The sequence below is a fragment of the Corvus moneduloides genome, chromosome 7 (assembly GCF_009650955.1).
Source record: "Corvus moneduloides isolate bCorMon1 chromosome 7, bCorMon1.pri, whole genome shotgun sequence".
In the NCBI taxonomy this organism is placed as follows: Eukaryota; Metazoa; Chordata; class Aves; order Passeriformes; family Corvidae; genus Corvus; species Corvus moneduloides.
Genome location: NC_045482.1, coordinates 2,247,504 through 2,270,853, shown reverse-complemented (window position 1 = coordinate 2,270,853; position 23,350 = coordinate 2,247,504). Strand labels below are relative to the sequence as shown.

Below are 23,350 nucleotides of genomic sequence, written 5' to 3'. Positions count from 1 at the left end.
CCAGCATAATCAAGTGAAATGATTCTGAATCACATTAGAGGGGGTGTTTGTTCTGTAGCTGTAGGTTTTCCAGCACTTCATCCTTGAGACATTTCTAGAAGGTGTTTTACTGCATCACTGAGGTTAGCAGGGACCTCTGGGGGTCGTAGTGACTCTGTGCCACTGATCATGGCCCGCTGAGCCCAGCCTTTCAGCAGGTTCAGTCGCCCCCACTGCCCCTTTACATGGTCTATCCTGAATCAGTCTGTCCTGGAGCTTCACTGAAGTGAACCTTTAGCAGTTGCTTTGCTTTTTAGTGTTGGTTTTTGGCAGAGGAATAAGGCTTATGCAGTGATTCCACCCATCTGTCCCCTCATCCCGGCCTCCCTCTCAGTCCCTCTAGCTTCTAAACACACACATGGATTTCCATCAGATTTGACAGAGCAGCAGAGTCTTTACATCCAGTTCCTGTAGCTGTCACCAAAACTGGCAGCAGCAGCAGAGAGAGGCTGGGCTGGGAGGAAGGCTCTAGGTGGCCTCTGTGGGCACATCCAGCTCGGAGCAGACTCTGAGCTTTGCCCTGCCTTTGGCTGCTGGCCAGGCTGAGGTGGTGAAAAGTGCCGAGGAAAAGCTGTGTGGGTGTGGAGAGCAGTGATGAAAGTCTGCAAATTTGTGAGCAGTCAGATTTTGCTGTCTTTGCTTGCTAAACGTGTATTGTAAAGTCTTTCTTTCCCGTGCCAGGCTTTCCTTGGCTGTAGGGGACTCCAAACTCTTGCACACCAAGTGAGGCTTTATTTTGGTAAAGAGAACTCCCCACAAGCTATTCAAACACCACAGGGTGTTCCATTGCTTCCAGCTGATCACAAGAGCTGCATATTTTTACTTGCAGTTGTCTTTTTTCCTCTTCCCTATTTAGCCACATTTGAAGTAATTAGTGGGCACACTGCTGCGTATATGAATTTTTAGGGGATTTTGTGCAACTCTGAGTTTTTTCCTTTTCCTTGCTGCTGGCTCTTAACTCCCAACAGTGGAAAGATGTATGCTGTTAAAATTGCTCAAGAAGTAATTGAGGTTAAGGCTTTGAAGCTACTGCTTCTTCATTGTGAATTATTAATTCTCAAGGCTTACAGAAAGAGTGACATTGTAAAATTCATTGTAAAATTGTGTATTTGGTTACACTAGCTGCTCTACTTGCATGCATTCTGTGCTCCTTTTCATAGCATCTCCTTGGACTATCTCTTACCATTTTTAGTAGTTTTCAGTTCATCTGCAGACTGGATTTCTCTATTTTCAGCTCTTCCACATGATTTTGGAATTATTCTGATGTGAAGTTTGTGAGGTCACAGTCTATTGTAGTGAGAAATTACAGTGGAAAAAAGGAAGTTCTTAAGAGTTTATTGTGCGATCCAAGGCTGTGTTAGAAAACAGTTTGCAGTGATACAGCTACTTCTATACCCACAGAAACAGTAAAAAACTCCTGGTTTAAAACCAGGAACTTCTCAGGCTTTTGATTTCTGGTCTGGGTCCAAGAATGCAGGATGCAAATTAGTATGTTTTCATTTTCAACCTCTTTGGTGTCAGACTTTGTCAAAAACTCTGTTGATGGCCCTTAGCTTAGGGAAGGGTAGAGAGCAGAAAGGCTGTTTGGTACTGGTCAAGACAGGGACATCAACAGAGCTGGCCGAGAGCTGGTTCTCACTATGTTTGCTTCGAGCTGGCTTTGTCAGGACCTCATTTTTTATGTTGTTTGCATTGTAGAATATTTGAGTCAATGTTGTTGCTTAAATTAGCGTGGTCTCATCCGTGCTGTGCTCATCGAGCTTCCTCTGGGCCGGGATCTGTCTCTGTCCTTGGTCTAATGTGAGGTTTTCCACTTAATCCCATCCCCTTGTTTTAATTGATAGCCCTGCACCAGCCCCTGACATCCTGAAATCTCTCGTCCTGATGGAAGGTAGCTATTTCCAAACATTTGTGAGAACACTGCTTTTTATTTATAACAATACAAAACTGCAGTGATGAAAGTGTGACTTTCAGAAGGTGCTTTTAACCCTCTTCAGGTAAAATAAGAAACTCACATTTATTCCTGGCTGCTGAATCAAGTATCTCTTGCCTGATTTCTTCTGAAGGGGTTACAAAACACTGAAGAATTGTTTTAATTAAATGCACCCACAAGGTGTATCTGAAGAACTGAAGTAGATCTTCACCTTTGGCTAACCTCAGCTTTCCAAGCTTTTACCACACTGGAAAAGAATGTAGCCCCAAAAGGCTTTCAAGCTTGATGTGGTTTTTTTTGGAAGCCATTTAATTTTTGTTGTGGGGTTTTTATTACTCTCTGATTACAGCTTAATGGCTTATTAAGAACAACAGTTCCATCGCAGACCAAAAACATCTTTTCATAACAATTCTCCCTGTGAGTCATTGCATTTATTTATCTCCATATTTATTGCAGTAAATCCTTCACTTCCTCTGCACCCCCAACCACCCTGTTTGGTGTTTGTTGTTCTCACTGAAACCGTGGCAGCCATGGTAGAATACGTCTTTGTTTTTCTGCAGCATTTGTGCATTTACAGAGCTGCACTGGGGTTTTTCTTGGATTGCTTCCCCATTTTATGCTCTCTGTCCTTGTTACAGCCTTTGAAGGCTTTTCCCAGCAAGCACAAAGTACATTAAATGGCATGTGCAAATGAGCAACAGCACAGCTGCTAATTGTGCTAACAGATGTAAATAGGAAAAACATTACTTTTCTAATGCTGCAAGTATTTATAGAAACCATTACCCATCTTCCGTAACACTTTGATTATGGATGGAGCCTCTCTCAGGTTCACCAGAGATGATTAAGCTTTTGCAGATGGTTTGATTTGCTGAGGTAATGTGGAAGAAATGCAGATGTTTTAAAGCTTTTGTTTTAGGTGCTTTAGGCAACTAAGTGGCTTGAAAGGAAAGCTTTTGCTTTGCATCCTTCAGAAACATCCATGGCTTTTGAAAGAGAACGTATGGCAGAGTTGTTCTGTACCAACAGGGAGTCTGAGCTCTTGGAGCTGCATTCCCCACGTGCCTCACCTGCCCGGTCAGGTTAGTTTGAACATCATTTGCCTTGAGTAGAGCATGACTTGCAAAACCCTCTGGCCAGACTCAGGCAGCTCCCATTTCCTCTGTGCTTGTAATTTATCCATTAAGATCTCTGATCCCAAGGACATAACCTCTCTTGGGAATGAGTGGCATCCTCATGGGTGGAAGTGTGTTTGCAGCTCAGAGGATGTCAACCTCCAAGTAATTGGGATAATTCAGGTAATTTTCCTGAAGGGCTTTTCTGTAACCCTTTCCCATTGCTGGCCAGGTGGTCACTGTGCCTGGGTGAGCCTCAGGAGCCTTGCAGGAGCACGAGGAGACCAGCTCCTGACCTCTGGCACTGAGTGGCTAGGGAGTCTCTGCTCCCTGGTTTAGCAGCTCCCAGGAAGTTTTCTGTGTTTTCAGCAACCCAGGTGAAATCATAAATGGCAGTAAGAGATCTGTGACAGTCTGGGCAAATCCCAAGTCCTTTGGCACCAGAGGATTTACCAGGCCTCCACTGTCTCCCTCCAGCCCAGGGTTGGATTTGGACTCACACTGCATTTGATCCAGGGCACAATTTTCTTTGGGAAGCCGCTTTGCTCTCTCCATCTGGCTCAATTCTCTTGCCTTTGCACAAACAGGATTTAGGTGTATTTATCCCTGCCCTCTAAATCCATAGCCTGTTCCTCTTCTAGGAACATCAGAGAGTGCTTCTCTTCCTTTATCTTTCGCCGCTGGCAAACAGCAGAAAATTTGTGGAAGCATGAGGGAAATGGTTCCTGCTTCAGATGTGAAATCTCAAACAAATGGCTGTGCAAATGTGTTCAGTGTGGTAATGAATTGCTGTGCCTCTGCAAGGTATCTTCAGCTTCTCTCTGTCCTGGCAGGCAGGTCACTGCTTCTCACACCAGTTCTGTAACCTACCTCTGTGTGCAGATATTTCAAAAACAATGTCCAAACCTTAGTGTTCCTCTTCTTCCCCACAGCGCTGCTATTTTCCAAATAGCTTCAGTGCTGTGTTTTGGCTTTGGTTGGTTTTTTTTTTCCCTGCAGTAAAAATTTCACCTTTTTTTCCCCCCTTAGGACTTGGCTACTAAGAAATCTGCTAAAGCATTTCCTCATCATTTTGCAAAATCACAATTGCTTGGTGTCTAGAAGAATTTTAAAATCTGAAGTAGGGATTAGAGGCCATGAAAATCGACATGGCTTTGACTGCACCTGCTAAGCAGGGAGCTTGTGGGAGATACTTTTGTGTAGGTTTTTCACCCCCCACTCTTCTCTTTCTTCAGAGAACTAAAATTTAATTACAGAGCTTGGAAAACTCTTCACATCATGTAGAGACTGAGCTAAATAAAACAATGACAGGGAAATGAGAGCAAGGCAGGAACATGAATTGTAAAAAACCACCTCATACTTGAGATTTTTTGTACTGCTCAGAGGTTTCATTCAGCTCCTTTTTAAATGGGAGGAGATGTGTGGGGGTTGATGGCTGTGAATACTTACTATTTTCTGCAAGGGAGAAAAGAAAGAAATGGTGGCTTTCAGTATAATTCATAGGGCTAATAGGTAAATATACCTGGTTATTATATCCTAAAGCCTTGGCTGAGCTGAGTAATGAATGCCATTTTACTGGTGCTCAGAAGTCCCCTTCCCTAATCGCTTTGAAACCACAAGTCAGGTCCTAGCAGAAGTTGTTTGGAATTTAACCTTTGTAATAAATGTTGGATTCAAATAGTGTTCTGTTAAAATAGAGCAGCTTAAAAAAAAATACTACTATTAGCTCAAAAGAGGGAAGGGCAGGAGCAATTGATTATTTCTGTGATCTTTTTCTGTCTCCATTTGAATTTTACAGGATTGTAGGTCTAAAGGATGCGAAGGTGGATCAGAAAGGGTTGGTCACAGTTAGCTGGGTGGTTGTAGTCACAATGAAGAGACAGATGTGTTAAACAGCACATTTTCCTGCAGGGACTGGCCAAATAGTGCAGGCTGTGAAGTACCTGTAGTGGGTGTATGAAGGAAAATAAATGAGCTAAATCTGTTTTGGGTTTTATTTTTGGGTTGTTTGTTTTTTGGTTGGTTGGGGGTTTGTTTGGTTGTGTGGGTTTTTTTAAATTTTATTACTATTATTGGGTAATTCTTACACATAGTTTTAAATAAATAAAAAAGATTCCTGAGAGAAAGTTTCCATCAGAACTTTTCCAAACTTCTCTGGTAGCTGTCACCAAAGTATTGTGTTTGCTTTGGATAACTGAACAAATCTTCGGGTCACAAATTAAAACTTAATAAAAGACAAGCAGTTAATAAGCATAACTTGGTGCAGTATTAACAGTTGAAAAATAAAGTCTCGTCTCCCAGAGCTGCCAAATCAGGTCAAACCCCAGTTTTTGATACAGTGCCTAGTTCTTGAGTGTGTGTTTCCACATGCTTTTAGAAAGGGTAGAATGGAATTCTCTTTTGGAGTCTGGGGCTCTGTAGATCTTGTCCCAAGTGTTTTTCAGTGTAATCACAGAATCCCAGAATGGTTTGGGTTGGAAGAGACCTTAAAGCCCATCTCATCCCACCCCCTGCTATGGGTAGGGACACCTTCCACGATCCCAGGCTGCTCCAAGCCCCATCCAGCCTGGCCTTGGACACTTCCAGAGATCCTGGGGCAGCCACAGCTTCTCTGGGCAACCTGTGCCAGGGCTTCCCCCCCCCCCCCTCACAGGGAACAATTCCTTCCCAATATCTCATTTAAACCTTCTCCCTGTCCATTTAAAATCATTGCCCCTTGTCCTGTTTATTTCTGTAAAGGTTATTTATTAAACCTCTCTGTACAAACAAAACATCTTTGTTTAAATACAGAGGACAATTTCTGTGGGATATGTTACGTCCTTGAAGGGATGTTATGAATCCTTCTTTCCCTTAGCATTCCTAACAGGATTTTGCCTGTGCCTCTTTATAATGCAGGGTACGTCCTGCTGTGCTGAATTTTTGTGCTTCTGATTATTCAGTGTTGCACATAAGCAGCTGTGCCCAGAGAGAAGTGCCCCCTGTTAATCAGGAAGTGCTCAGCCATATGGCATGTGAGGATGGAATATTGCAGCTCTGGGACAAGCCCCTCCTGTTCACAGCCAGCTTCACACCAGTGAGTACCCTGTGAATGTGTTCCTGCCAACACCATCAGGTCCTTCAGCCCCGGCTGCTGAGTGACACTGTGACTTTCTGGAGCCTTCCTTCCTTCCTGAGGTCTTGCTTCTCTTCAGTCACTGCTGGGAGCCCATTTTCCTGTGTAATAACTCGTAAAGGGACAGAGGGAAAAGCAGAGGGTGCTCTGAGCTGTCTGCACTGCCCTGCTCGTGGATGTTGTTACACACAGGGAAGGTGCAGTTGTGTGCTCAGTTCCTTTTATTCATCCATCTTTTGGAGGAACACAGGAGTAGGAAACAATGTGCAACCAGCCCTCAGTGAATTCAGTTTCCACCACAGCTATCAAAACCTCCATCTATGGATCAGAATTGCCTGGGTTTGGAAATTTTATTTCAGCTGAAGATGGCTTTAGCTTTGGAGTGCTAGTTTTTTAACACAAAACACAGTGGGATGAGTGTGGAAAGGGGTGTGCTTGCAACAGAGTGGGAACGTCACTACACACAATATTGCCTTTAGCAATTGCCGTATTAGACCAAAACACTGCTCTTTCACCCAAGTGGAGCAGGCAGCCTGTTCCTAAGGAGGAGTGGGATTTCTGCACCCATATTTATAATAGGATATTTCTGGCCTTAAACTGTGTTTTAAACTACTTTGAGATTCCAGGCACTTTGCACATAGTTATGGACACGTGTGAGGCACTTGATCAGCTGAGAAGTGAAATCACAGTCTGTGTTTCTGATGGATCATAGGTTTTCTTTGATCCTTCTGCATTTTAACCATGGGATAACCTTTATCCTTCCACTGGTAGAAAAACTAAGCAGCAGAAAACAAAACTATCATAAGGGGAGCTGATCTTAAGTGTTTGAAGTGTAGTGTTGGAGCCAGGGAAATACTGATGTGTTCCAAGGCTGACTGAGGCAAAAAGGTCTTGTTGGTGCTCCTTCCTGGTGTGATGTGATGTCCAGCTCTGGGTGGTCTGTACCAAAACACTTGGGATGTGTTTGAGAGGCATCATTTTATACATTGGCAAACCTGGAGCTGACAAGTGACATTGTTTGAAGCAGGACTGTGCCTTGTTGTGATCCCACAGGTCATGGCAGTGGGATTTTGTGCCCTTCCTAGTAAAAGCAGAGCCTTGGCAGAGGATTTCAGTGCTTCTGTGGCCTATGCTCTCCAGGCAGCTCCAGGGTGCCAGGACAATGTTCAAAACCTCCTCATCTGTTGCATGAGTTGTTTTTTAGTTGTTTGATTTTTTTTTTAACAGATGTGAGTATATAAATTTCCCAGGTTTTCCTGCTTTATATTCCAGCAGCACACAAAAGCGGGAGCTGGAAATCCACCAGAATGCACTCTGGAGCACAGGCCCCTCAGTGTGTTTGGGTGGAACATATTTAATACCAAGCTGTAAGCTTCAGGCTCGGAATAACATGCCAGGAATGTGGTGTCTTCCTGACATCCCAGCTTGCACGGGGATCACACAATGTCAGAATTTCTCTTACTCGGCATCTCTGTGCTTTCTAAGCACAAACTGCCAGACCTGGGTGTTTTTCCCTGGATACAGAGGTTATGGAATAGTCAGGTGGTCTGTGTGTACCTCAGCTGGTAGCTGCTGCTGGCTATTTTCCCCCTTCATGCCCCAGTGGAGCACTCTTTGTAAGGATTCAGGGCCCTGAGGGAGAGCTGTGGGCCTTTCCCGTGCTGGGAGCTTGCCAGTGCCAGTGTGGGGATCCAGCAGCACATTCCCATGAGTCCATCCCTGCCGTGCCCAGGGTAACTGTGCCTGTGCTTGCCCCTAGGAGGACTTTCGGAATAAAGTTGAAGATTACATTAAGCGCTACGCGAGATGATGAAGGGGGATGGATGGCAGGACCACGGCTCCACTCTAGAGTTGTCCTTAACTGCAACAGCAACCAAACCAGCCCGGATTGTACCAGTCCTGTGTCCATGTTGTACTGAAGAAGAAAACTAACTTCATAACCTGTCCATGTTCAAAGGAGAGTTCAGCATAAATACAGCAAGAAATTGTGTCTGTTGGTTGAAAAAGTTGTCTGCTTCCTTTTACAAATGTTTACTCTTCTGAACTGTACTGTATATCCTGTTGATGAGATATGCTTGAGAAGTTAAAAGGAATCACTATTGAAATTGTAATTACACTTTTTTTTTTTTTTTTTCCTAACTCTTGCCTAATCTGGAGGGGGGAAGGGAAAAAAACCAAACCCAAACTACCCAAACAGAAAAGGTGGCGTGTTTTGGAACACTTCGAGTTGGCAATAAATGGTCTCCTGTGAACCAAATCACAAAACTGTTGCCTTTGATGAGCAGAAACAATATGAGCTTTTTCCAAGAGTCACTCAGCTGAGGCTTAGAGCTTGCCAGAGTAGAAGTGCAAAATGAGATTCTACTTCTGGTATTGAAATTCTAGATGCTATTTAATGTAAGTATGTTTTTGTCACAGTTTGGAATTTTTACATTGTTAATTTCAGGCCCTGTTTGGGCTACAGTATTTTTGTTTTTTGTTTCTATTCATTGTGTGAAGTAGTTAAAAGAAATGCAGACTAATACGTAACTTAAGTACATGTTTAGTATTAGTAAAATTAAATATATATATATATAATATATTATATATTTCTGTGAAAAAAGTAATGAAAGGAAGATTTTTTTTCTTAAGAAATCTGCCTTCAGCTTTCCAGTCTGGATGTGGTGAAGGAGCATCAGATGCTGTTTGATCGGATGAAGGTAAATTTAGGCACTGTTACCTGGAGAGCCCCTAATTGTGTTCTCCAGATCCCTGTGGTGAAAGGGAATGGCACAGCTGGGAACCACAACACCTCTCCTGCCACACACGGTGCACACTTGGCTTTCTCTTGATTTGGAAGGATGTGATGCTGCAATTGCCTTTTCTATAAGGAGCTGGATGGCGCTGTGTGAGCAGAGAGCCTGCAGAGGAGAGCAGCACGTACCTCAGGAGTGGCTTCAGCGCTCCCTGCACACCTGCCAGCATTGGGATCACACAGAGGAGCTGATGGACCCCACCCGAGCTTTTACAAACCAGAGAAATAAATGTTTGTGTGGTTTCATGCAGAGCAAGTGTGTGTGACACTCGGGCATTGACTGTTGGGTTTTAGCCCCCCTTTATTCTTTCCTGGTGTTCCTCTGCTGCTGCAGACACTGGAGGAAATTAAAACAATCTCCATGCATGGCAGAGCTGGGGTGCAAACTGTAAGCACGAAACTTGAGTTTTCCCTGTGCCTTTTCCTTTACAGCTTCACAACCTCCTGTAGCTGGAGGTCTGGGAAAGCAGGGAGGTGAAATGCAGGGATTGGCATGCAGGAGGAGAGCTTCACCTGCAGATAATATTCACAAGGAAACATGGATCAGCCCACTATTTTAAGCAGGCAACTACAGTGAGAGATCTTTGCTGCCAAAACCTCACAGCAAAGGTAAGGAGTAAAACACACAAAGGTTGGGAAATCCAGATTTTGCTTACAGCATCAGAAGGATTCTCTTGAGCTGAAACCTCTGAGCCAGGTTGCTGTAACAAAGTGCTCCTTACTGTAGAGGCACCCTGGTATTGTTAGCACATTCCATCCTGCAGGAGAGGGGGTCACAGTCCCCATTTCTTGGGCTGTCACCATGCATGGCTCCCCACTCATGCCAGGAAGCTGCTGCTGCTGTGCCCAGGGCAGAGCAAAGCCAGGGTGCTGCTCAGGTGAGCCAGGCAAAGCTGTGTCAGGGTACCAGCAGCCCCGTGAGTGCAGAGCTGCAGCCATCAAAGCCATCCCTGCCTCCCAGAACAATCGTGTTTAACCCCTTTCCTGTGGTGTTGCTTGCCTGGAGAAGATAAGCAGAATAATAAAGTTTGGACACTGTTAAATACTGTACATGAAGGTCGGAGCATTGGTTTGTGCTCATCCAGGACACGGGGAGGGGGGGATTCTAGAAAATCTCACCACCTCACAGTCCAGGAAAATAAACTGCATTTTTCCTGAACATGAGGAGATGGGGGGTTTATATATTTACATAAACATATATGTGTTTATATGCATTTTTATGTATAGTTGTAAAGATTCAACTAATCTCTGCTTCTACCAGGATCACGGACTTGTTTGGGTTAGAGGGAGTCTGGGCTGGGTGGGCCAGACAGAGGGCTTGGTGTCCCACTAGGTTTTGGGGTTTTTTTGGGAAATGTGAGAGTCAGGAGTGAACAGCAGCTGGGTGTCCCCAGGGAACCCCTTCCTGAGCCAGCAAGGCACTGAAGGTGTCTGGAGTGTGTCAGAGCTGTCAGGGATGGCAGTGCCCAGGGGTAGGCTTGGAGGTCCCCATCCCATCCCAGGTGCGGCCCAGTCTCCCTGCACGGGAGCTGACCCCACTCCAGGACCTCCCCTAGGGATCCCCCTGCCCCACCCAGAGCTTACGGGGTGGGGGTCAGCACTACTGGGGGTCCCTGGCATCACAAAGAGTAGTGAGGGAGGAGCTTGACCTCAGCCTTCACAGAGGCACACATATTCATGTATTTATTTATTTAGGTAGGAAAAGCACCTTACTCTCATTCCTTGTTAGCCCCAGGGCACCACCGATGCCATCCACTCCCACTGCCGACTTCCCCCCGTTGTTCCCCACCTCCCAGGCAAAAGCCAGCCCGTGCAAGCCTTGTCCTTGTGCTGGGGGCTGGGGGAGAAGATGCCTTTCCAGGTGTGGGGGGAAACCCAAGAAAAGACAAAGAGAGGAAGCCGAGGGTGTTTTGGCGCACCCAGACCCACTGGTCTCCCGTGTGTGGCAGCCGCGCTGGCACTGCGGAGCTGCAGGATTCCGACTCCCCACACCCCGCTGGGTTTTTTTCCTTTCAACTTTTCCTCCTTGGCACAGGGTGCCGGGGGGAAGCGGCTGGGAGAGGCGGAGCAGAGTGCGCAGTGCCGGTGCGGGGTGAGCGGCGCTCCCCGTAGCGCAGCGGAGTCCCCGCTGCCCGGGCAGCCCGTGCCGGCCCCAGCCGCCCGTGCTGCCCAAGAGCCCCCGCTAAAATGACATTTATTTGGAACCCACCGGGCACACGGGCGGTACCGCGCAGGAGGAGCGGTGGCGATGCTGTCCCTGCCTCCGGGGCTCGGTACCCTCCGTGATGCTCCTCTGGCAGGCTCTTCCCAACCACCAGGCACGTTCCAGGGGAGAGCCCCCCGTCCCTCCCCTGCGCCGCCCGCGCCGGCCCTACACGATGCCCTCGCTGCGTTTGCTCCTCCACACCACGAGCGCTGTCATCAGCAGGGTGACAAGGACGGGCAGCACGATGAAGGGACACAGGACGCCGTTCGGGGGGTCGTGCAGCGCCCGGCCCGACGGGGAGCAGTTCCTGAAGTACTGTTTGTGCACGGCCACGAAGAACTCGTCCACCAGCCGGTTGGGCCAGTAGCAGTCGAGCCTCTCGGCGATCAGCGCCGTGCAGTTCGTCAGCTCCCCGTAAGTCCTGCAACACACACAGGGAGGACACCGGGTGGCACCGCGGCGGCACCGGGCACCAGCGCCCGGACACGGCCGCGGCACCTTCCCCCTATGCAATATAAAATACTGTATACATTGTAGGTAGTGTATATAAAATGCAACATAAATACTACATAATTTGCAATATATATATATATATATGGGCAATATAATATATCCCTCCCTGTACAATATATTATATATACTTTCTATTACAGAGGTGTGAACTTGAGGCTCTACTACAGTTGTTATGAGTTCTTAAATTTTTTAGCTTTTTTTTTTTTTGATTTATAGCTAGCTATACCCAGCCCTATAAAAATATATAGTGGGTTTTTGAAAATCTATATATAACCTGTAAAATATATATGGGGTTTTGAGTTTATACCTAGAGAGGTAAGAAGATACAGGATATTTTAAATTCCCACCAGGTTTTGCTACTTTGACGGCAACTTTTAAGTGCTCACCCACTGCCAAAAACAGTTTTCATTTATGGAATGACATGGTGGTGTTCGTGGTGGTGGTGGTTTCATTTACAGAAGGAAATGAAAACAAAAATAATATTTACAGGAATAACAAGAAGCAAGTTTGGGGGGGGGAGTTTGGGTTGTGTAAATTTTTGCAGGATTTCCTGGCTGAACTGGTGCTATTAGAAAACACAGGTTGGACCCGTATTTTAAGCAAAGATCTTCAGGAAACCCATCCCAAGCCAGCCTTTGGAGCACCATCCTCCAGCTTGTGTGAGTTCAGCCCAAAGGGGCACAGGAGTAAGTACACTGAATCTACTTAAAATTCTCCTTTAAATTGCCTAAAACTGTTGCATAGGAACCAGCTGTGGAGGCCCACAGCCCATCCTACCCCTCTATGACCAGCAAGGCCGTTTTCCCATTTTTTTTATAAATACCTGGAAAACCAGGAGCAGCCCTGAGCCAGAGGCACTGTCCCTGTGCCAAGCCATGCAGCCATCCTCTGGATATTACCATGACAGGTAAACCCTCCGTGCTTTAAAACTGGCTATGCATAAAAAACACATAGATAACAATTCCCTCCCCCCATCCCAATTAGTCACATCTAATTTTAGAGGAACAAAGCAAAACAAACTCCAGCTCTCCAATTAAAAACATGCCTGGGGGAAGAAGTATTTTAGAAGCAGCTTCCCAGCCACTCTCCACAGCCCCTGTGCAGCTCCTCAGCTGGGGTTTGGGGTTTTGGGGCAGGCTGTGCCCACACAGCCAGAGATTTAATTAACGGGGCCTGCAGCTGCTAAAAGCAGCTTCTGCCAAGCATTCCAATGTGCAAAATTACATTTCCCTTTCATCAGCATCCTTAGGAGCTGCAGCCTCTTCAGGAACCAGAGGGAAAGGGTTAACAGGCGAATAAAAGCTATTTTTAAAGCTGAAGGACCATAGAGCAGCTGGCTTAGCCCTTCCCTGGCTCCAACCGTGCTTCCATGGGGATAAATCACTGCTCCCATCACTGTATGTGAAGACATGCAAGGAACCAAAGCCCAACGGTGCCAGCAAATGAAAGGATAAACTCACTGAACTCACTGCCCTTTGCAGGGAGGCAGCAGCCGTGTTCCAGCACTCAGCCAGCTCCAGACGTGAGGATGGACCCGAGGACAGGAGCTGGGCAGCCACAGCCTCACGCAAGGACATGGCCATGGGGCTATGACTGGAGGGTGTGGGGTGGCTTAACACACTTGACACACCCAAAGTCTCTCGTCCCTTTTATTTTTGCCGTTTTCATTAAGGCCTCCCTGCTCCAGATGCCATCCTCAGCAGGAGCAGGCTGACATCACGGGCACTCCCACCCTCTGGCCCCACAGCCCAGCAGGGAGTGAGTGGGAAGTTCCCAGAGGGAAAAGAAACTGTTTTCAGGAACAGCTCCAGTAATAAGTCTTCTGATTGAGAGAGAGGCAGGCTGGGTGCTCTTCAAGAGCCGATTTCTGCCTGTTGCTTACACAGAGCACACTCTACCATCACAATTTTTATGAAGGACCAGCTAAAAGCAAAGCTGAGCTCTCAGCTATGGCCAAGTGCTTTCATTTCTTCCACTTTCATCTCACAGACCCTTGGTCACCCACCAGCTGAGGCCATCCCTGCAGGCTGCGGGGTCCTGAGCTGCCCCATATCCCAAACAGCCCGGTGAGACTCCATCATCTCCTGTCCACCCCAAATGCACCCAGACACAAGGCACTGGGCACCTTCTCCTGACACACTCACTGCCAGCTACTGCAGCGGGTACCAACGTGCTCCGTTGGCTGGGAAGGGATAACCAGACCCATCGGATCCAGGACGCTCACAACACCCTGGCAGACGGGATCAGGATCCCTCTGGAGAGCAGCAGTGTTGATGCCTGGGGCTGAGAGTGCTCTGCCCTGCCACAGCCGTGGTGAACATTCATCCCACTGTGTCTCCAAGACGACATCTGGTTCTCTCTCTCCTCATGAGCAGAGCCACATTATTGTGGTAGCTCCACACCAGCCTGGTCCCACAGGGAATTCAGCCTGGGCTGGTGGTGCAATACCTCAGGGAGTGGGGGGGGAAGGGCTGTTTTCCTGTCCAACCCTCCCCTTGCCACCCCACAGCCAGGAGAGCAATGTTCCCCCCACACACCCCACCACACTCAACAGGGAAAAGCTGAGCCAAGCCTCGGAGGCTGCAGGGATGATCCTCAGTCACAGAGTTAAAACTCTCTGGAGAGAAGGCTGGAGCAGCATGCTCAGCCCAAGTGGGGGTGAACCAGCTTGAACTTTTTGTGAAAGCTCTCCAGGATGGATGGAGAAGGGGGGTCAGGATTTGCCCACATGGATGGGTAACATCAATCTCTACGCCATAATTATTTTGCTCATTTTAAGAGCTTTACTTCAAAATTGTGTCAATAGGGCAATATATATAACTGCCTATGCTATGCAGTAAATAATTGGATCCAGCCACACCCAGCCACCATCCCAAGAAATTGAGGAAGCAAGGGGGTCCTTTCTGCATCTCCTGACTCAACAGGAGGGCTTCCCTAATCAACCTTATTCCTCCTGTAGCAAACGCAGAGTTTCAGGCTTTTTTCTTTCAGAGAAGCCCACACTCATTTGCAAGCCTCCATATCCCAAACATCATGTCCTCCACAAAAGTATTAGGCAGCTGCTCTAGGATAGCACTGGGAAGAGGGCAAGTTTTCCCAAACAATCCCATCACTGCCGGGAGACAGACACCTGGCCCTGGAAAGCTCCGCTGTGCTTTGGAATAATTTTTTCCCTACCCCAATGTGAATTGCCATTAGGGTTGTTTTCTCTGTCACCATGGAAATGGTTTGGGTTTAAAGGATGCTGTGGATGGACTACATGGGGATGAAGGGCTGCAGGCAGGATGGGGATGGGGCTCAGCCACGGGTGGGAAGCAGTCAAAGAATGATTTAGGGTTTGATGGCATCTGAATGCTTACACTGCGATAAATCCTAAGGAATTCCTCTGGGGTTTTTTTACCACTGCAACCAAGACTGGAATTGACTCTGGCATTTATTCCTTGACAGCACTTGGATGTGGATGGTGCTGCACTAGGACTGGGGTTCACAGGATTGACAGCTCTCTCTTTCACCACAAGTATCCCGGTATTTCCTATCTTCCCTGAATTCCTTGCTTCAGAAGGGAAAAAAGAAAACACCACAAGGCTTTGCTTTTGCTTTGCAGATGAACAGAAAACATTGATTTCCTCCTCTGCAAGGCTGCAGGGCGAGCCTGGAGCCAGGCTAAAGGGGTATCCAGAAGGGAACTGGCAAGCTGAAGATAAATAAGTAGATAATGAGATAATAAGAGAATGGATCAATCTGTTTTCTGTAAATAATGGATAAATAACCTGAAGACAGAGTGTGAGTGTGCTGACAGCTGGGAGAGCAGCTCCATCCCTGGCTGCAGCTGTCAGAGCGGCACGATCCCCCTGGTGAGCTCCTTCCCGCAGGACGCCCGCGGCCGGGGGAAAGCATTCCATGGAGATTTTCAGGAATGCCACAGAGGGTGGATATATTTGGGATGAAGATGCCTGGCTGGGCTGGAGTGACACCCGCAGCTGTGGCAGCAGCGCTCGGCATCGTGAGCATCCCCCTGTGCACAGACCCTCCTGCAAATCCCTTCCCTGGCCACAGCCCCCCAGCCAAAACCGAGCAGGAAAAATATCCACAAGTCATCAGCGCCTGCTGACGCATTCGTGGGTGGGCAGTGGCAGCCCGACCCCTCCACATCCCTGAAATAGCTGCCCTGAGGGAGACCACAGCTAATCCCCCTGGCTCAGTCACCACGCCGACGAAGCTGGAGCTGGAATCAAAATAGCCAAGCTGATCTTTGGGATAATTCATCAGGTACGGCTGAGCTCCTGGCCAAAGCAGCTTGGCCACCACCACGGAGTGGAGGAGCCCTCGACACCGAAGAGCCCAGGATGCAGCTGCAGTCTGGCTTTTGAATCCCAGGGCAGCCAAAATGTGCAACAGCTCACACAAGCTCCCCTGGCCCACGATAAAAACCTGCCCATCAAAATCCATCAACTTTCCCCGAATAAGCAACACTAAGAAAGCCAGCAGAGCTGAAGGGTGTTGGCCAAACCTTCCCTGAGAGTTGGTGCTTGTCCACAGAGCCCAACCCGACCTCACCAAACACTCCTGCTCCAGAGAGACCCCTCGCTTACATCAGAACACAGCAGGAGCAGCGGTGCAAGAGCTCAGCTAATGCCTCTGAGGGCGAGATGGCAGCAGCATCTGCCACCTATAAATAGGACAAATGGCCCACGATTACAAACTCTGCTGAGACAATTCATTTATCCAGATGTTCCCATCGTGCCACCCTCACTTGAGCAGGAAATGATGGAGCTTAGGGGCATTTCCCTGCTAAATGCTGCATCCAGGAAATCAAGAGCTCCAAACACGATGCTGCTGGTGGTACAGAGGTAAAACCTCTCAACATTTCTCCTTGTTTCAGACAGGTTTCAAGCATCAAAATGTCTTGGTTTGGGGGAAGATCTGGAGAGAACAGGCTCTAGGCAGGTGCTTTATTTCGATTTCTTTGTCTCACAGCTGGTGGAAGACAAATCCTTCCTCTAAAGCCAGAGGGGTGACCAGCCAGCTATGCCACTCCCTGCCCGCTCCTGCTGGGACATCTTCCCTTTCCCCAAAAAAGGGATGGCGATTCCCAAACACATCCAGGGAGCAACATGATGAGCGAGCCCACCCAAACCCCAAATCCTTGCAGCTGATTTAGTGCAGTAACTGAGCTATTTCTACCCAATTTTTCCAGTGTCCTGAAGGCACGAGAGGATCAGAGGAATGTCATCTCTCAAATAACCTTGAGCCATGTGTCTGCACAGAGCAAATGGACTCAGGCAATCAAATTAAACCCTGCAAGCTTATCAACATTTCCTCCAAGTGCCTCAAGGGTAATGAGTTTAGCTGAAGCTATTGAAAAGACAAACAGGACGTGTGAGATAAAGAACAAGATGGTGAGGGCTGGAGCAACATCAGCAGCCCTGGGCATTTCTGAGCACCAGATGAGGCTTCTCAGAACCAGAAATCTCCCCCAGTCTTTCCACTTTCTTCTCTTCCCCTCCATTTTGTCATGGATCAAGGGGAAGGAAAACCCAATAGTATGTTCAGAATCACAGAACAGAATCATTGAACCATTAAGGTTGAAAAAGACCTCTAAGATCTTGGAGTCCAACCTTTGACCAAAAGATAGATATACACACACGTGTAGCTTTTAATCTGGCACAGAAGAAAGGGCCACGAAGCAGGAAACCACCAAAATCTCACAGAACCTCTTAATTTTTGTGCAAAAAACTCATGGCACACAGCACTCACTACCTGCTCCCTGTTTCCAGCTGACCCTCATCCCCACTGGTGTCACATGAGCTCATTTTTGTTCCGCTGCTTCATTTTCCCAGGGAAAGGCCACGGCACAACACAGAAAGTCAGCTGAAGGGGGGAAAAGGGAAGTTATTTTCTCAAGCCCTCACACCAACACACAGCCGCCCCTGACCAGTCTTTCAACTTCAATCAAAACCATCTCAGCAGATTTACACCGTGGTGGTACCAAAAGATTCAGCTCTGCTGATTATAAACAGGAAAGGGCTAATCCAAAGAAAGCACTGTTTGCAATAAAAATAAAAGCAAACCCAAAGAAATTTCCCCAAAAAATCCAGCAAACCCCCGCAGAGCAGCACATTCCCCATATGCGACACCCCCAGTCTCCCTGGTGGGGCTGCACTGAGCAGGGTTCCCTTATCACCCTCCTTATCCCACACAGATGTTCCCAAGCATTCCACCAGGGAAGCAAGGCTGCATCTCTGCTGCTCCCAAGTCATAAATCACGGCTGACTCCCTGACACTGATTACAAACAGGAGGCTTAGCAGGCGGCTGCCATGCCATGCCATGCCATACCATTCCAGCCTCTCCCTCTAGTTGCCTGGAAAAATCAACACACAACTTCTGCAAGCAGGGGCTGAGCCAGCAGCTCCGGTGGGACAGCTTGGGATTTTCTCTCAGAGAGGGTTTGAGGGCATCTCGGTGGGTTACGGGGTTTTCACGCTGAGTTAGGGTGTTCTGAACTGTCTGGAGAACCAGAGTGATGAGAAAAGATGCAAAATCTCATGGAAAATATGTCCATCAAGCTGTGAGGCACCAGAAGCCCCCGTGATGGGAATCCCAATCTGCCTCTTCTTTAAACCAACAATTCCCAGCACGCAGCAGAGCCATGGTCTCCTCCTACTGGAGCTCCACTGCTGTGTGGTGGGGCACGGCCCCCACCCTGACTTCCAAACCCTGCTTAGGCTGGGCTCCTTGAAAACCCCTTTAATCACAGAATGGCTGAGGCTGGAGATGACCTCTGGAGATCCATCTCACCTTGTCCAAACGCCCCTGCTCAAGCAGGGCCACCTACAGCTGGCTGCTCATGACCATGTTCAGCTGGTTTTTTAGTATCTCCAAGGATGGAGATTCCACATCCTCCCTGGGAGATCTGTGCCAGTGTTTGGTCACCCTCACAGTGAAAATGCATTTCCTGGTGTACAGAGGGGACCTCCCGTGCCTCAGTTTGTACCCATGCTTTCCCACCAGGGCACTTTCCTGGCTCTGGTGCCCACCACAACCCCCAGGTCCTTTTCTGGTTGGTCTCTGGGCAGCCCCAGCACATCCTGATGCACGGGGCTGTTCCTCCTCAGGTGCAGAACTTTGCCCTTCCCCTTGCTGAGCTTCAGGAGGTTCCCAGCTTGCTGAGGTCCCTGCGTCACCCACCCCTCCCAGTTTGGTGTCATCTGAGGTGCTGGGGTTACACCCAGTCCCATCACCCACACCCCTAATGAAGAGGTTAAGCAGGACAGTGCTGACCCCTGGGATAAACCCCTACGTGCTCCAACCAGTGTTTGGTCAATGATCAACACCCCCCAGGCCTGGCTGTTCCGATGGTTTCCAACCTCATCCAGCACAAATTTGTCTGTGGGGATCTTACAGGAGACAGTGCCAAAAATCTCACCAAAGTTTGGGCAGACAGTGTCCACTGCTCTCCCCTCCAAACCCACCTCATGCCCCCTCCACATGTGACCAGGCTGGAGAAGCCCCTTAGGGACCCGGCAGGGACAGAGCCAGGGCAGCAGCAGCAGCACAGCAGAGTGAAATCAGAGTGTTTCCCCGTGTGAAACGCCCCAGTGCCGACACCATTACAGCCCAAAACCACAGAGGGGAGCAGGAGAGAGGGAGGAGCAGAGGGACCTCACTTACCCCACGGTCTCATCCCAGTCGCACCAGAGGCGCTGGCCGATGCCCTCCATGCTGAGCTGGAACTGCTTGAGGCAGTAGTGCCGGATCATCCAGCCGTAGTCGGCCTCCTGGCATGCCGTGGCCGCGATGAAGTGCTGGGCTGCAAGACAGGCCAGGGCCACGCGGGGTCAGGCTCTGCTGGGGGGTCACAGCAGCACCACAGCCCCCTGTGCCACACAGGCGCCCAGCTGCACACACAGAGGCACCTGCCAAAGCACAGCTGACACCAGAGCAACCCCAGCTCTTCAACACCTCCTTCTCCCAGGTTTATTTCCCTCCTCACACCCTAGGGGCCCTGCACCCTCCCAAGTGCCTGGTGCTGATCAATCAGTTATTCATGACATGCCAGGTAACTCATAAATTAGTAAGGATGTGGGTTTATTCTCTGCTGATAGGCTGAAATGCCTTTGGATTTCAAACACCCAGGTCTTGGGCTTAAGAAACAAGTAAGGGTGTGGGGGAAGCTGGGGAATAACCTTAAGAGATCCCTGCTGCTGACCCCTGAAAAATGACCTGCCACACTTGGGAACAAATATCCACCTCTGATGGAGCACAGGGACAGACACAGGGAAATCCATCAAATCCATCTCTGGCTGTACAGTGCTGATTGAATTCCCTTCTGGGAACGTGTCCCTGCAACTGCTTTAAAAACAGGCAAGAAAAAGGTGCTGCTTAGAGGCTCATGGACAACCAGTGCAATGTTGCTGGTGAGGGGTAAAGGGAAAAGGATTGTGATGCTACAAAGGGAAGGGAAAAAAACCAACTCTTTGGGAGAATGATTAAGTGAGCTATAAATAATAGCTTTCCCTTGGTCCCAAAGTGCCAGCTAGTGCCTTTGCAGCTCCTGGAGTGCATTGCAGGCAGGCATCACATACCAGATCTATTTTTTTCTATGTGTGAATAACTCTGTGCTTTATTTTTATCTGATTTTTTTTAACACAACAGAATTGAGCCGCTTATTTAGCGGCCAAGGGACACCACCATGGGACACCATCCCTCTGCAGCCTCCGAAATCCTCAGAGCACTTAGGTACCAGCATCCTATGGCAACGGGTGGGAAGCCAGAACCTGCTGGGAATTTGGGTGGGAAGGGCCCCCAGAGCCTTGGCTGATGTTCCCGGATGGGTGCAGGGCTCCCACACTGCCTCCAACAGCAGCAGCCACTTTGGCCTGGCTTGAGATAAGACCATGGGAGTTAATGAGCCAAGAGAATTTAAAGAACATTAAACCCTCACTGTTGCAATAATAAAACTGAGTTTATCAAAATCTGAAGCTCTCCCCACCTGATACCAGCCAGGGGCACGACCTCAGCCAGAGACAAGCCCTGCTCCCAAATGGGAGCATTTGAGATGCTGAAGCAAAGCACCAAGAGAAGAAGGAGCAGAAGGAAAGCTGCAATAATTTTACATGAGGCCTGGACTGCAAATCTCGGTCCAGGCAGGCTGATTGAAGGCCAGGAGGCTTCTCTCCCCTCTCCATCCCTTCCAATCTGGATGAGTCAAGTGAAGGAGTGACACGGCTGAGCAAGCACCAGTGTCCAAGGGAGGCTCAGGAGCCACCCCGGGGGTCATCCCTTGGTGACATCTGTGCAGTGGACTCTGAAGGGCGAGAGCCCTGCAAATATCACAGCCATCACTTGTCTAGACAAGCAGCTTGCAGAGAAAATGCTGCTGGGGAATATGTCAGGTGCAGAGCAGGAGAGCACAGCAAAAGGACAAGGGAGAGCACGGCGGAAGAATGGATTAAAAAGCAGATGGGTGAGCAGCCAAGGGGATTGAGGAGAAAAGGAGGAAACAGAGCCAGGAAGAAATGAGTGAGACACGCAAAGCATGGAGAGAAATTGAGGAAGACAAAGCCACTTGAGGAAATTCAGCAGTGAAGCAGCACGAGGGGAGAGAGAAGCAGAAGTTAACCAAGCATGGCCAGGCTGCATTTTGCCTGGCTTTGCTCCTCCCCAGTCTCATTTAGGATGAGCCCAGAGACAAGCTGTACCACAACTATCCTTAGGGATGCCCAAATGTTTCCTGATGACCACACAGCTGCTTATGCAGAATGAACCTGGAGGAAAACACCTTAACCTTGAGTGCAGAGAGGAGAAACACTGAAAAAACCATGGGGAGGAAGCAACTGAGAACCACAAACTGGCTGCAAGTAGCTGCAAGCCACGGGTAGCTGGTAACCAGCATGAAAACTGGCCCTACTATCAAAAGCAAAAAAGAACCCAAACCAAGTGAAAACCAAACCCTGCGGAGCTTTAAGCACTTGCCAATCACAGCAGCTCAGAAGACGCAGCTCTCAAGGTCCTTCAGAGGCAGCTGAGCACCTTGTTGTCCCCCCTGGCAGCTCCTCCGTGCTTCCCAGGAGCTCTGCCTGCCCCACCAGGACCTGCTCCTGGAAGGTGCCTCTCCCACACCTCCACATGGGCTCTGCAAATCCCTTTGCCCCGGGGGACTGGGGAAACCAGAGCCATCAGCCAGTGACCTTTTCCAAGGACATCTGATTTTGGACATGGTGAAGGGCTCTTTTGTTCCACACCCGAGAGGAGCGAGGCCCAACAGGGCCCGTTGTGTCAGTGCTGTGAGGATGGAGCTGGGCACAGCGAGGCAGAAAAGCTCTTTTGTTTTCAGCTGACCAGGAGAACTGACTTTAGCTGTAATCGCACATTTTAAGGTCAAAGTGAGAAGCTCCTGCCACGTTTCCACATGGTCCCCACCTCAACCCACAGATCCCTGCTGCTTCACAGATTTCCCGCAACCCCATCTCAGACTGGGACAGGCTCAGGGCTTGTAACAACAGAAGGCGAAAAAGCAGGGATGGATTTTTGTTCTCTCCTGGCTCTCACTCCAGAAGGCTTTCCTTCTGCCCTCAGCTCTGCTGATGGAGATGGTGTAAGTCAGCTGCAGTGAGCTGTAAATAACTGAGCTCCAGAGCAGTCACGGCTCTGTACTCAGCAGCATCCATCTGTGAAGGCTGCAAGGAGCCGCCGAATAACTGAGCTCCAAAACTCAACTGTACCAAGGCTGAGCTGCTTCCAAAGAGCTCCCCTCTCATGGGCCCCCGTTGTTCCCATTCCCTCGGGAAAAATGGCACTGAGAGCTGCAGGAATGCAGCAGTTCTCTGGGAACATCCCACTGGAGCCATACAGTAGCTCCAAAGCCCTGCTTGGTCTTTCGGTGCCACACGGACATGGAGAATCATAGAATCCCAGAATGGTTTGGGTTGGAAAGGACCCTCAAGTTTATCCAATTCCACCCCTTGCCATGGGCAGGGACAGCTTCCACTAGCCCACGTTGCTCCAAGCCCCATCCAGCCTAGCCTTGGACACTTCCAGGGATCCAGGGGCAGCCACAGCTTCTCTGGCCAACCTGTGCCAGGGCCTCACTACCCTCACAGGGAACAATTCCTTCCCAGTATCCCATCTAACCCTGCCCCCTCTAGCAGTGGGAAGCCATTCTCCCTTCTCCTATCATGAGAATTGCTGATGAACAACCTTCCCTGCAGAGAGAATCCCTGATTGCCTATTAAAAGATGCAATGTTAAGGATCCTCCTCACAGGAAACACTTGGAGAGTAGTGGTGAGGAGGTGATTGGAGGGATGGCTTTTGCAGGCATCCCAGATCCTCATGATTGCCCTGGGATTGATGCCCTGGAGAGTCCCAGCAAGCATCCACCAGGACTCAGCCTACTGAGGCTTAGCTGCAAAAAGCCTGTCACACATTTATTTCAGCAGAAAAACAGCATTGGTCCTGAACTGTTACAAAAATTTCGGGAAGACAGCTGGACTTTCCTACACTGCACTTCTCAGAGCTGGAGCCTGGACCAAGAGCTCTGGGCCATCCCTCCAGAAACAGCTTTGAGGACATCACCCCCTCCTCCTCCCACTGCTGTGAGCCCACACATTTGTCACAGTGATGGTTCACCTGCAAAAATC

General features: G+C 48.8%; 3 protein-coding genes across 8 annotated transcripts in view; 1 reads left to right on the top strand and 2 right to left on the bottom strand.

Moving 5' to 3' along the window:
- Positions 1–10,040, top strand: part of UBE2F (ubiquitin conjugating enzyme E2 F (putative)) — a 56,393-nt gene extending 46,353 nt beyond the window's left edge. For both annotated transcript variants that reach the window (XM_032114461.1, XM_032114460.1), the window contains one exon: positions 7,956–10,040. In XM_032114461.1, coding sequence (XP_031970352.1) covers positions 7,956–8,006 — 51 coding nt within the window. In that variant the 3' untranslated portion in view covers positions 8,007–10,040. The remainder of the gene's footprint in view (positions 1–7,955) is intronic.
- Positions 10,041–10,658: 618 nt separating this feature from the next.
- Positions 10,659–23,350, bottom strand: part of RAMP1 (receptor activity modifying protein 1) — a 20,382-nt gene continuing 7,690 nt past the window's right edge. For both annotated transcript variants that reach the window (XM_032114462.1, XM_032114463.1), the window contains 2 exons: positions 19,382–19,520; positions 10,659–11,617 (listed from right to left, as the gene is read on the bottom strand). In XM_032114462.1, the coding sequence (XP_031970353.1) occupies positions 11,362–11,617; positions 19,382–19,520 (395 nt within the window). In that variant the 3' untranslated portion in view covers positions 10,659–11,361. The remainder of the gene's footprint in view (positions 11,618–19,381; positions 19,521–23,350) is intronic.
- The window catches only part of RBM44 (RNA binding motif protein 44), a 21,275-nt gene continuing 17,285 nt past the window's right edge, over positions 19,361–23,350 (bottom strand). For all 4 annotated transcript variants that reach the window (XR_004241246.1, XR_004241245.1, XR_004241248.1 and 1 more), the window contains 2 exons: positions 23,091–23,095; positions 19,361–19,372 (listed from right to left, as the gene is read on the bottom strand). The gene's annotated coding sequence lies outside the window, so the exon portion shown is untranslated. The remainder of the gene's footprint in view (positions 19,373–23,090; positions 23,096–23,350) is intronic.